Source organism: Quercus lobata, chromosome 7, assembly GCF_001633185.2.
Source record: "Quercus lobata isolate SW786 chromosome 7, ValleyOak3.0 Primary Assembly, whole genome shotgun sequence".
NCBI classification, from domain to species: Eukaryota; Viridiplantae; Streptophyta; class Magnoliopsida; order Fagales; family Fagaceae; genus Quercus; species Quercus lobata.
In genome coordinates, this window is record NC_044910.1 from 29,247,149 (window position 1) to 29,259,758 (window position 12,610).

Here is a 12,610-nt window from a genome sequence, read left to right on the forward strand (position 1 = left end):
CCTTTTTTTTTTTTCCAAAATAGCTAAGGTGACATGTCATAACTAATATATAATATAAATGATGTTAAACTGTTAATAACAAGCTAATGTGAAAGGAATGTTGAATCAGCTGTAATTTCTTAAGTAACAAATTATGAAAAAAATTGTAACTAACATTTTTAGAATTTTTGCTAAAAGTATTGTAGCTCAACTAATTGATACTTTTTAGTATTTCCAACAGAGATATTTATGGCCGAAATTTCTCAACTACAACTATCAAATTATCTATAAAAAATAAAATAAAAAAGATTTAATTTTGGTTAAAAAGAATGATTAAGAGCGCACATTTTCTTACCCCAAAATTAATCCCCTATCATCCCATTGTTCATCCTCCTAGCTAGTCGTAGAATAAGTAAAACTGTTATATGGTTATCAGCAATAGATGATGCATACAACCGTATTTTGGAGCAAGAACTAGAAGGCAAATATCACTAGAAAAACAAACAATTGCAATTATTATATACTCTACATTTTTTTCTTTACATTCGTTATAATAGTTGGAGAAAACAGATTTTGATCAATTCCATTTACTTTGAAATGAAAGAACATCTATTTTATGGTACAGATTTTTTTTCATGAATATAACAGTATATATAATGCCATAGTACTTAAGATTCCATAGCACCAAATAAAGAACAATAACTTATTTTAAATAGCAGAACATTATTTACACCTTTAGATTTGTTAAAAAGTTAATCTTCACTGTGAAATTGCTTGTCTCTTATCAAGAAATACAAATGGAAATAAACCTAATATAGACAATATAGATTACATGCACAAACTTGTTCTTGTTCATATCCAGAATTCCAAAGAGACAACATTTCAATCCCTTCATGCCAATTTCAAACCATTAATGCATAGTCACCAAAAGTTCCCTTAACCCTTTTTCCTTTCTTCCAATTAGAGAGGCAACAACATCTTCTTGGCTCCAATGCTCTCATCAACAACATCTTCTTGCATGCATATCCATGGTCACATGGTCATAGATCTCCCAAACCCATTTGCATTTGCATGAGAAAAAGTCACCTTTTCCATGCTAAACACATTCACCTTAACCATGCACCTACCAACTTCATATCATATAATGATAACAACGACTACGCCTTAGTCTCAAAAGTTTTTGAGTTGATTATAGATTCTCAACAGATTAGTCAAAGGCGTCATATTATATTCTAACAAAAAAGATACTCAATTCAGGGCCATTATTGCCATCAGGATTCAGCATATAGTATGTCTCAGAGTCTTTCGATCCAACAACTCGTTCAAAATGCACTCTCATGTACATCAAATCACCACTCTCTTGTTGATCCGATGTTACTTCACTTGGAAGAACCCCAGCTCCCATTGACACTGCATGTAGCATTTGCATCACATTCAAATCATCATCCGTTGCCTCTCTCTTCACAGCATACCCTGATTTTCTCCCATTGCAATACAAGCTCCATATGGGCTCATCGATAATCTTGGTCTTCTCATTCGGGTGCTTCTCACATTCAAGTGCAACCCTTACAAGCCCCATCCCCATGTCCTGTAAAAGCTTCCCTGTGGGAATTGCAAGCTCAAGAAGAAGAACAGGCAAACACCTAGAGTTTTCTTGGATGGCAAGGTTCACCCTAGCCTTACGAAACCCGAAAAGGGTCCCTGTCATGCGTGTCCCTCCATGAATGTGCCCGTCATTGGACCGGCCACCGTGTAGGGAGACGGGCATTTTGCACGACGGGATGTTTATTATTGGAAATGACCGGAAAACTGTTTGAAAGCGCCTGAAAAGCCGGATAGATTTTGAAGGGTGGTTCTTTTTATTATGTGATGGTTGGAGGGAGATAGGTGGCCGGGAATACGTAGGGTGGGGCTTACCCTCCACGGCTGCTGGTGGCGGCGGCGGTGGTGGTAGTGACGGCGGTTGAGGCTTTGACACCGCCATATATGCCTAATGTGTTTGATTAATTGCTAGAGCTTTGGTGATTGTAGCAAAAGGATGGATAAATGGTCTAAAATGAGAGGTGTTTGTTGTTGGTGTAGTTGTAGGGATATGGTGTATATGAAGAGGAAGTAGTTGTGGTATGCACGTTGGTTATAGTCATGGTGGTTTTTATGTTTATTAAAGTGGGAAATTTTTGTGACTAAACATATAAATTTTTGGTTTAGTAATGTCTGATGGTTAGGCTGTACTCTAGCTATAGTTAGCTAAAGATAGGTAAGTAAAAAAGATGTGGTTGCAAATTAGTTTATCTTCTAAATTTTCAATGTTTTTTTTAGCTACTTTGAGAGTATAGTCTTGTATATATATAGAAAGCCATTTTAATATGTACAGCTTGAGAATTCTGTTGCTTCTCATGGTTGAGTTGTTACCCAAAATTTTAAATGCTTTAAAAGCAAGTTCAAATATACTGTCCTGCTTTTGCTTTTCTTATAGATTTTTGTAGTTTTTTTTAGCTACTTGAGAGGCTTTTCTTATAGCCTTGTTCATACAGAGGTCCATTTTAATATGTACAGCTTGAGAAACACAGTTGCATCTCATAATTGAGTTGTTACCCAAAATTCTGGATGCTTAAAAAGCAAAAGTTGAAATATATTGTCCTGCTTTTTTTACTTTTTATTTTTTTAGTATTTTTGTTTTAAAAATAATTTATAGTTATAATAGAACCGAAGGATTTGGACCACGTCTTGATTTAATTGTCAGGAGTTAAGTTATAAGACTCTTTTAATTTTTTCAGGGTAGTAAACGTACTTAATTTGCAATATTAATTATGGACTTGACAATTTAGGTTGATTTGAATGATTCTAGCCGCCCTTGAGTTGACATTTTTGAGTCTGATACTTGAGAAGAATCTAATTTTTTTTATAGCTAATTAGGTCAATGTTATCAAATTAAGTAGGCTGAAACATTGTGCATGTTGTGAGCTATGTCTGCCTTTGTGCCGCCGGCAGAGGGTTTTGTTTGTGGAGAGGCACTACAACCTGTCCCCAAACAAAAGTCAAGCTTCACCTACAGGTGGGGGGTCTCATGGTCCTAAGCTCCTAGCAATAGCATAGAAGAAACTCACAGTGGGGTGGATTTTTCATTTCCAATTATTATTTTTTTATTTATATTTATCTAAGATAGAATAAAATCCATGGCCCATGGGATGGGATATTCTCATAGATACTAGTTCGAGTTACAAGCAGATAAAAGGCACTAGAATAGATTCTTGAGTAGTTTATAAAAAATAAAAATAAAAAGCTAATAAAAGATTCTGTTCAAACCAAAACATTAATTAATTTCTTTTTTGGGCTAAAATTAGAATTTAACCCTAATTTTCAAACAATATAATTAATAGGTACTGTTTTCAAACTATATCTTTTACTAACATCTCGAGTTTAAAAGAGTCGATTTTGGGCCTATAAATCGAGTCTTTGAAACTCGATTTCCATGGTCTGATCACGTCTAATGTAGCATTTTTTCCACGTGACGACCACCTGGAAATCGAGCCTCTAAGATTTGATTTATAAGCTAACCCTGCATATTCAGTTTATTTTCACACCCACACACAGTTTCACTGTCACACACACAAACTCAAACACCTTCTCTCTCTCTCTCTCTCTCTCTCTCTCTCTCTCTCTCTCTCTCTCTCTCTCTCTCTCTCTCAATTGGCAAATCTAGCTTTCAAAGATGAAGATCACCGGCACTCGTAGGTCCACTCCGCATCGAGCGACCCGAAACCCGATCCAGTCAGGCAGTGCAAGACCCAGGCTGCGTGATCTGGGTCTTTCTCTCTGATCTTATGGGTTCTTTCTCTCTCTAAGCTGATGGGGTTTTTTTTTTTTTTTTTTTTTTTTTTAAATCTGGATTTTAGGTGGTTGTTGGAGGTGGATTTGGTTGGATGTTTTGTACTAACTGATCTATGTTTGTGTTCTGTACTCCAACACTTGCTGAAATTTCATCTTTTCAGTCTGAATGATTTAAAGAACAAATTGAGTCTTTGAGCGTTGATATATAAATCGAGTTTCTAAGACTCGATTTTCAGGTGGACAAAATGCCATCCTAGACCTAATCAGAACATGAAAACCGATCCTCAAAGACTCGATTTATGGCCCAAAATCGAGTCTCTTATACTCGAGATGTTAGTAAAAAATACAGTTTTGAAACCGTGCCTATTAATTATATTGTTTGAAAAATGGGCTCAATTTCCAATTTTGGCCTCTTTTTTTGTGTTGGGTGTGTTCAATCACAAATTTCTTGTTTTTGATTAAACAAGTGAATACACATGTTACACTTAGTAGCACCATAAATATCCACAGTTCTAACATTAGTAATAAAAATTTTAGTTACCTCTTAATGCAGCTAGAGATAACATATATAGGTGTGACTTATGACGGTTGATATCTATCTTAATATATGGTCTATGTTGTGTTACATAATAATTACTCGTTTGCATTATATTCATTCCAAATTTATAATTGAATCATTGCAACAGTGCATAGTCAGAATAGACGTCACATTAAAAAGTGGGATTTCATTCCCTTCTGAGCCTACTGATGACTCTTCACAAGCAGAACTTACTAATGCTATAATTGCTATTATTGATAAACTTTGCAGTTATAGGTGTTAAAATAGAGATCATTAAAACAATATCAGGATAATCAATCTTCATCCTCCACACACAAAGTTATGGGAAACACTTCAACAATGTGCCAGCGACAATCACAGGTCAATTTTATAGCTATTCAAAACCAAGTTTTAACTAGCTGTTACTTTCTTTCCAGAAATTTTTTGGATAATTCGTCCAATATGGCACAAACAAGAATATTAATAACTCATCATATACACATACCAAATATTATCAACTTATCATACACATACCACACATACTAATGCTTACCCTCGATCCAAAAAAGAAGAAAAAGAAAGCAGAAGCAAATAATCGTTTGTCCGAGTTATTCAAATTACTATTCATTTGAACTCTTATCAAAACTGAACTGATTTGACTACTACTTTCTATTTTATACGTAAATTTGGAAAAGGTCAGAAGAGGGCTATCCTGCATGCTAACTACCAGCATATATAATAACTAAACGGGGTATATATACATGCATATTAACGCTCAACTCAGACGATTGTTTCATGGTCTCTTGAAAGATAAAGCTTTCATGGATCCTCCCTTCATGACAATCTTCAGATGGCCTATCATCCATCATATCACAGAACCAAAGTCCAATACAAAAGACTTCCTCTTCTCTGCAGGATTTCTGTAGTTCTCATTTATTTTTTCCGCACTCTTTTTATGATTTGTTTCCCGTGGATCTATTTGAAAAAGGGTCGGGACTTCTGCATCACCTGCTAAAATTTGTTGGTCTGGAAAATGATGGATATTGGATTGATTTGAGTTGTAGTTTTGTGGCCCAGTTGCTCTCATGACTTCTTGCTTGGAGTTTACTGGTGGTTGGGTGTCTCCAGATACTCCTTCGTTCGAGCTAACTGATGCTGCGCTGGAAAATTCTCTTACTTCTCCTGCACTAGTGTCTGTTTTATTGAACATGAGATTTGCAATGGCTCGATCAATGGTATTGGTCTCTAACTCCGCTGCTTTCTTACTTTCAGACCTGAATATGAAAGAGATGTTTTTTATCAAGAGAGCTACTGCAAATGCATCCAAGAGAAAGACACATAAAAAAAAAATCATATAATTGGATGAAGAACACTCATTACCCAAAACGGGACCTAACAACCACACATGCTGATATATCTGCAATATTGCATAGATACACTAACAGAAGATTCCTAATAACAAGGTTGATTGTAAATGCCACTCAGAAATTTAAACCTAAATGAGAGTTGGATTCTTTCAATTGTTACTTGTATTGGTAGGATTGGATTCTTTCAATTGTTCAGAAATCAAAGGAAAATCATGAAATGAGATTAGTCCTACTGACACTATCAATGCCTGTGGCTTGCAATTTGACTGTTGGAACATCAACAGCACCAAGTAGCTTAAATGGAAATCCTAAAACAACTTCAACATAATGATAGAGAAATACACCAAAAATACAGAGAAATTATTGCGCACCTCATTGTTACATCTTGAGTTGTCAATGGAGGGGAATTTTCCATCACAAGGTATCCATCGTCACTAAGTGTTTCCATGTGGTGTTTTGAGTTCTTTGCAAGGCGGTACAAGGCATCCCGAAAGCAAATCCGGGTCTTCTCTGGCAACTAAATAACATTGAAAGAGAGAAATTCTGATAAGAAAATAAACATTTTCCCAAAGTGATGCAGTTAAAAAGCTTATGAGCTCTTAGTTACTTCACCTGTTCCATAACCAGTTCAAGCTCATGCAATACAGATTCTTCAAGTGATGTATCCTGACCCAAAGTCCCATCCATTTCATTTTGCTCAGAAGAGACCATGTCCTTTCCATACGATTCCTTAGAAAGAAAATTAACTTGATTAGCTAATCTTGTGTGTCTAAAAACAAGTACTAAAAAAAAAAACATTGCAGTAAAACTAGAAGAGATAATGGTGGATAGAACAAATTTTCTCTCTCTCATACACGTGCGCGTGCACACTCTCTTTCTGCAGTTCTATAATGCCATGCACTCTATAAAAGAAACCTAATACATCAACCTGCTTACATGAAACCCAGCAGAAGTACTCAAATTTTTGTCAAATATTTTCCACTAAAATAATGGGAACACTGTAACATAATGCCCAGCAACGATTTTAACATTTGTGGCTACATGAGTCCTAAAACCAGTATATGATATAACAAAATCAAGACATGTTTGAATGTATATGTTCATTTTCACTCAACCAACACCCTGAAAATCAAGATCTTGAAAGTAGGCACTAATAAAAATTTATAGACAAAAAAAAAAATCATAAGAAATAAGAATAAGCCCTCAATTCAACCATGAACCAAGTAATAGCAAGACTGTTTTAACCATAAAAATTTAGGGTCGTTGATGTTGGAAGCACAAGAGAGTTCATATAATAAAAGGGTTGAAACCAATGCAATCTTGAAAATAAAAATTTTCCAGTTAATGGGTAAAAAAGTGAACTTTCATCTATCCAAACATCAGCATACCTCAGAAATACCAGCAGTCCATGCCAAGAACCAGACCACTTGATAGTACCAACCATTCAAAAAATACATTCTATATTAATCAGGCCGGTCCAGATTTTGTAACACTAATGATAACTAGAAACTTAGCACTTCACAAGTAAAAAGCATATAGAACAATCTAACCTTTACTCTTGGGCAATCTAGTTGTTCTGTGTTGCACGGAATAAACTGCACATCGGTAAAATCTCCATTATCCCACCCCATTGGTGGAGAAAAGGCATGTCTTTTGAGATACTTTGAGCTTCCTATGGTATTTTCTACATCACTTGAGATACTTTGTGAATCTAGATTGTCAATGGCCATCATGCCATATTCAGATTCAGGAGAAAAGTAAAATGATTCATCTAGATTTTCTGTCTCTGGCAGATCTTCAAGTAAGGAACTCCTGCATTAAGGGAAAACCAAAGAATGTGATGTCTAAAAACAAAGAGAACATCATCTAAATACAACAAACATGCAGGGCTTTGGACATCCCATGGATATTGAATGGCTCTATTGCATTTCAAATGGCACATAGTATATAAATATATCTATTAAAATAGAACCATCAAAGAGTATGTGATGCCTCGCCACAACTGATGCTAAATCAGTAAAGAAGCTAATGTTTTTCAAATTTAAAGTCATATTTTGATGGTGTAATGGTTTGAAATGGCCCCAATCGTGAGGATGTCTATGAAGTACACAAAATAAAGCACAATGGAGCGATTCAAATGCCAGTGATTATTATGTCAAGTTAAAGTTGTTGAGAAGCTTAATCACTTCCTACATGCAGTAATTCAAGTATCTTAATCCCAGAGGTTACGCTTGTACAAGAAAATGTCATTCATCTGTTCGAATCCCGCTAAGTCATTGAGCTGGCAGTCGGGCTGGTCACGCGAATGTGTTCTCCAATTAAAACACTCCTCTGACAATCCTTCACACATGCTTGAACCACAGGACTGATCTTTTTCACCATTGAAGTTAAGTTCTTGTTGGGTAGAATTTTCATCCATGTCAAAGCATTTGTAAGGTGACCTGAAACTTTCAGATGCACTTATCCCCCATTTTGACCAGCTGTCTGGTGATGGAAGCCTATCCGGTAATTCTTGATCTTTGGGAACAACAAGATCATCAAATCCACTCCCAAGATACCACTCCATGAGATATGATCTGAAATTAAAAGGAATAGAAAATTGGAAAAAGAAGCATAAGATTAAATAGACAAAGCAATCACCAATGTTATCATATTCTCAATCAATAACAGATGAAATTATCATTACAGAAAAGAATGACCTTTTTCTTTTCCTGAAGTAAGAAACAGAATATACAAGATTTAATACCTCATAACAATTACAAGTCCTTAGTTTAGTGGCCATCAAACAGATCCATAACAGATAATTTTTATCAGAAACTCTCATCTTTTTCTTTCTTTTTCTCTCTTTTTTGTCAATTAGTAAACTACGTAAAATCAACTAAGACTTAGTTCAACTACTAGCAGGGAAAAATCTAGAAAATGAGTCTAAATTTACAAAGTTTAAACCAATTTCCAGATTTAGATAGAACATGAACAGATATATGAACTATATATCAGCAAGAAATCATATTTCTCCCTCTGATTTCCTAGATCTTCAGCAAAACAAGAAGAAAAAATACTAGATTTTAATTTATGCTTTCAGTTTGTTTATTTTCAAGTGACTCAGCTGAGTAAAGTTTAAAAAATAATCCATTACCAGATGATAAGCCTAAATCTAAATTTGGAAGCTTAATTTTTTTTTCTTTCCCTACCTTTTCTCACCAACCAAATAAAAAGGAAAATCATATCACAAAAAGCACTTTAAGCAGCAGAAATTTTTTACAAAAAATCCACAGCCATAAAAAAACCACAGCTCCTCAAAAGGACCCAAAACTCTGCTAAAAAAAGCAATAATATCATGGTACAAGACTCACAAAACCACATTAAACCACACAAAAAAATAAGAGTTGAAGAAAAGCACACACCTTGTGAGGTTAGTTGAGAAAACAAGGAAGACCCAGTTCTTGATTCAGCTAAAGAAATAGATCCAGATGAAGAAAACCTTATGGAAGTGAGTGAAAACTTAGATAGGTTTTTTTTTTTTTTTCTTGGGGTTGAGAGCTTAACACAGTGTCAGCTAAGAAAGCAGAGCAAACAAAAAAACACACAGAGGTGGCGGCTTTGTGGTTTTGGGTGGACAAACAAGTGTTATTTTATTGTTCTAATAGGGTCAAAGAAAGTGGTTTGTGGCTGATAAGTGAGGCTGAGAATTAGTGGCTGAGAGATCTCCATCTAAAACTGCAACCCCAGTGGTCCACGTGGCAACATCTGGTCCCACTGCACAGATTTTGATTCGGTCATGTGGTGCTGTGAGCCTGTGACAAAGTGAGTTGCAATAAAAATGACTCGGATTGCCCTAAAATACCCTTTGCTTTGTATTCTATTGGACCCCTAGTTGCCCCCAAAGTCATGTGTCTGTTTTGGTCATTTTCCCTTGATGTGACACGTTGTGGTGGAGATGGGTACACGTGGCATATTCTCAGCGCATGATTTGATATTGTTGATACGTGGCATAATTAGGTGAGAGTGTAGGACACGTGGCGTGAAGTGAAGGAATGGAAGACAGTGAGGTAGTTAGGCACATGTGAAGGGCATAATTGGAAAAATGAAAAGGTGTTGCTTTATGTTTAAGATTTTATCTTTTTCAAAAAAAAAAAAGAGTTAAAAGGCTTTTATTATATAACTTTATACATAGGATAGGAGTATGAGTTAAGAGAGAGGAGGGCCTTGACCTGTCAGCTGTGAGGCTGTCATAGACAAAGGTTATGAGAAGAGGAGAGCCACAAGATTTATGATACAATAGCACCCACACCCACAGAGCATCAAATGCTATGTGGGAATTTTATTCTTATCCAAACAACAACTACATGTGTTTTGATAAGTATCACCCCCTAATTAATAGTATTAGATTATCACTAATTGGCAAGTATTTAATGATAACTATATTAGATTATCATAATATAATACACCCCTAATAGAGTATTAGGGTGGTGGGTCCATTGGTCAGGTGTGTGTGATGGTTTCAATTTATTACACTATCGACCTACGAGGTTGTCGGGGTGTATCACAAGTATGAAGTGAAATAGCCATTATGAGTTACCGTTACAATGGAGAGGGAGTTTTGAACTATGGATGTCTTGAAAAAATCAAGAGGTACCAAACAGTTAGCTCAATTGATAAAGCTTCTTGTCATCAAATAAGAATGAAGGTTCAATTCCCGTCTACACTAAAAAACCAATTGGTATCTTAGTCTAATGATAAAAAATTATCATCAAAAGTGGACGTCATATGTTGAAATTTTTTTTTTTTAAATGTTAGCTAAAAGAATTTTGGAAAAAATAAATAAGAAATACACTTTTTATTAGTTTACATGTACAAATTCATTGTGGTTGTTTATGTTTTTCTTGTAATATGTACACAATTTGACTTTACTTAAAAAAAGTGTATTAAAAATTACTTAATAAAATATTAAATTTACCTTAACTTGTATCATTAAGATACTCTGAATGTGAAATATAACTAGGTCTAAGTAGATGAAAGTAAATTATAATTGAATTTTTTATTTGATTAGTTTTTTTTTTTTTTAATAATTAGATACTCATACCCATAGAAAAATAAGATTTTAACCATAATTGTCCGCCTCATGAAGGATAATAAATAATGACACTAAGTTACAAAGCTGTCAGAGAATAGTGTTATTTTATCTCCTTTAGTTATGCCCACGATCTTAAAACTTTGTTCAAAACAGTGAGGATTTGTGGGAAATGACACAACTAATGTGAAAAATGTAATATACATAATTACATATGTAAGGTAACGATCATATATTTTTCATATGGTAATTTATACAAATATATAGATAGATGAGGCCTGGCATTGCAATAATTTTTTAATAAGATAAGAACAATTGAAGGGACATGGAATAAATCATTAAACTGTCACTTTTTTCTTCTTTTTTTTCCTTAATTTCATATGACTTATTTTCACTGATTATGTTTTGAGTAGTCCAAGGGAGAATGGGACCCAAAGTCAGAGAGTCTTGCTTAAAATTGACAAACAGTCTACGTTGGGCTGGCCCGTTTGGGTTTTTCTTGGGCGTGAGGTTGATTATATTACAGTCGGCAAACTTTTTCACTCAGACCCTTCTCATTCAGTCTTTTCCTTACCAGGGTTTGTCACTTACGTGATAGAAACGTCGTGTCGGTAAGTTTTTACTAATTCTCATCTGAATTATATAAATCTAGAAGGAAAAGACTTTAATACAATACTTAAATTTTTCTTTTAAAATTCTGTTATGTGAATTTTTTTTATGAGATAAAAGTGTATTTTTTAATTAAATCGCCACATGGTCAAATCTTAAGAGAGAAACCTAAAGAATAGCACCGTTTTTTTTTTTTTTTTTGAGAAACCAAGGAATAGCACCTTAGTTGTACTTAAGTTTTGTCTAATTGGGAATATAAATCAATTTAAAGCTAAATAACAGTTAAATTGACAAGTTTTCACTGATTCTCATATAGACTCACTATTAACATTTTTTTTTTTTATCTACCAATAATAATTTATCTTCTCAATAATTGTGAAATTTTTTGTGTTTTTAAACTTATTGACTGGATTGTATGTTCTTCCCTTTAGTCTAATACTCAACAATGTGTCATATCTTCCAATATTGACTAGTGAGATAATTAAGAATTTTCCTCAATAAGAAATATGCCATATGTTAATGAAAATATCAAAACTTGAGTACAATGCACTAGACCCATCATAATGGTGACATGTGGCTAAAAGTAAACACATGTCACTATCTCAATAGATTTAGTATATTAAAGCATTTTTTTTTAGTAAACAGTAATACTTATTAGAATACACACGAAAATAATAATACCAATGTTTTAAATCGGATTTATAATACATTACATAACCAGAGTACAACTACAAAGGGCTTAACCTTTGTAGTTGTAGACTGATATTATAAATAACGGACACTAGACACACATAACCAATGTGGGATGAACATCTCCATTTTTTTTTTTTAATATACAGTAATACTTATTAGAACACATACAAAAATAGTAATACTAGTGTTTTAAAGTATTGAACCCAAGCGAAATTCTAATAAAAATTGGAAACATCTTCCACCTTAACATTTTAGTGAACTACTAAGATAGAGAGAGAAAATCAATACTATTTTGCTTTCCTTTTATTTTATTTTTTCTTTTCAGTAATCGGTGAACCACCTTAATTTGCTAATGCATTTGGCATCCATATATATATATATATATATATTGCCTAAAATGTGAGATAAAAAGTAATTTTAACTGAATAACTTAGTTTTTTTTTAAAGCTAATTTATTTACCCTCTTTTGGCTAAAAGGTGATGGAATAATGACTTTAACCCAATAAGCTAGGGATGCCAAAA

At 34.1% G+C, this 12,610-nt stretch overlaps 2 protein-coding genes across 2 annotated transcripts; both read right to left on the bottom strand.

Annotated features, from left to right (window-relative positions):
• Positions 1-758: 758 nt before the first annotated feature.
• On the bottom strand, positions 759-2,122 carry LOC115952811 (protein MIZU-KUSSEI 1-like). Its single transcript, XM_031070097.1, has one exon. It carries the CDS (start codon positions 1,961-1,963, stop codon positions 1,205-1,207), a length of 759 nt encoding a protein of 252 aa, XP_030925957.1. The 5' UTR covers positions 1,964-2,122; the 3' UTR covers positions 759-1,204.
• A 2,642-nt stretch (positions 2,123-4,764) lies between these two features.
• LOC115952810 (protein LNK3-like) lies at positions 4,765-9,338 on the bottom strand. Its single transcript, XM_031070096.1, has 6 exons — positions 9,120-9,338; positions 7,953-8,291; positions 7,266-7,527; positions 6,328-6,444; positions 6,087-6,232; positions 4,765-5,622 (listed from the first exon to the last, which is right to left on the bottom strand). The coding sequence occupies exons 2-6, from the start codon at positions 8,279-8,281 to the stop codon at positions 5,214-5,216; spliced, it is 1,263 nt and encodes a 420-aa protein (XP_030925956.1). The 5' UTR covers positions 8,282-8,291; positions 9,120-9,338; the 3' UTR covers positions 4,765-5,213.
• Positions 9,339-12,610: the final 3,272 nt, after the last annotated feature.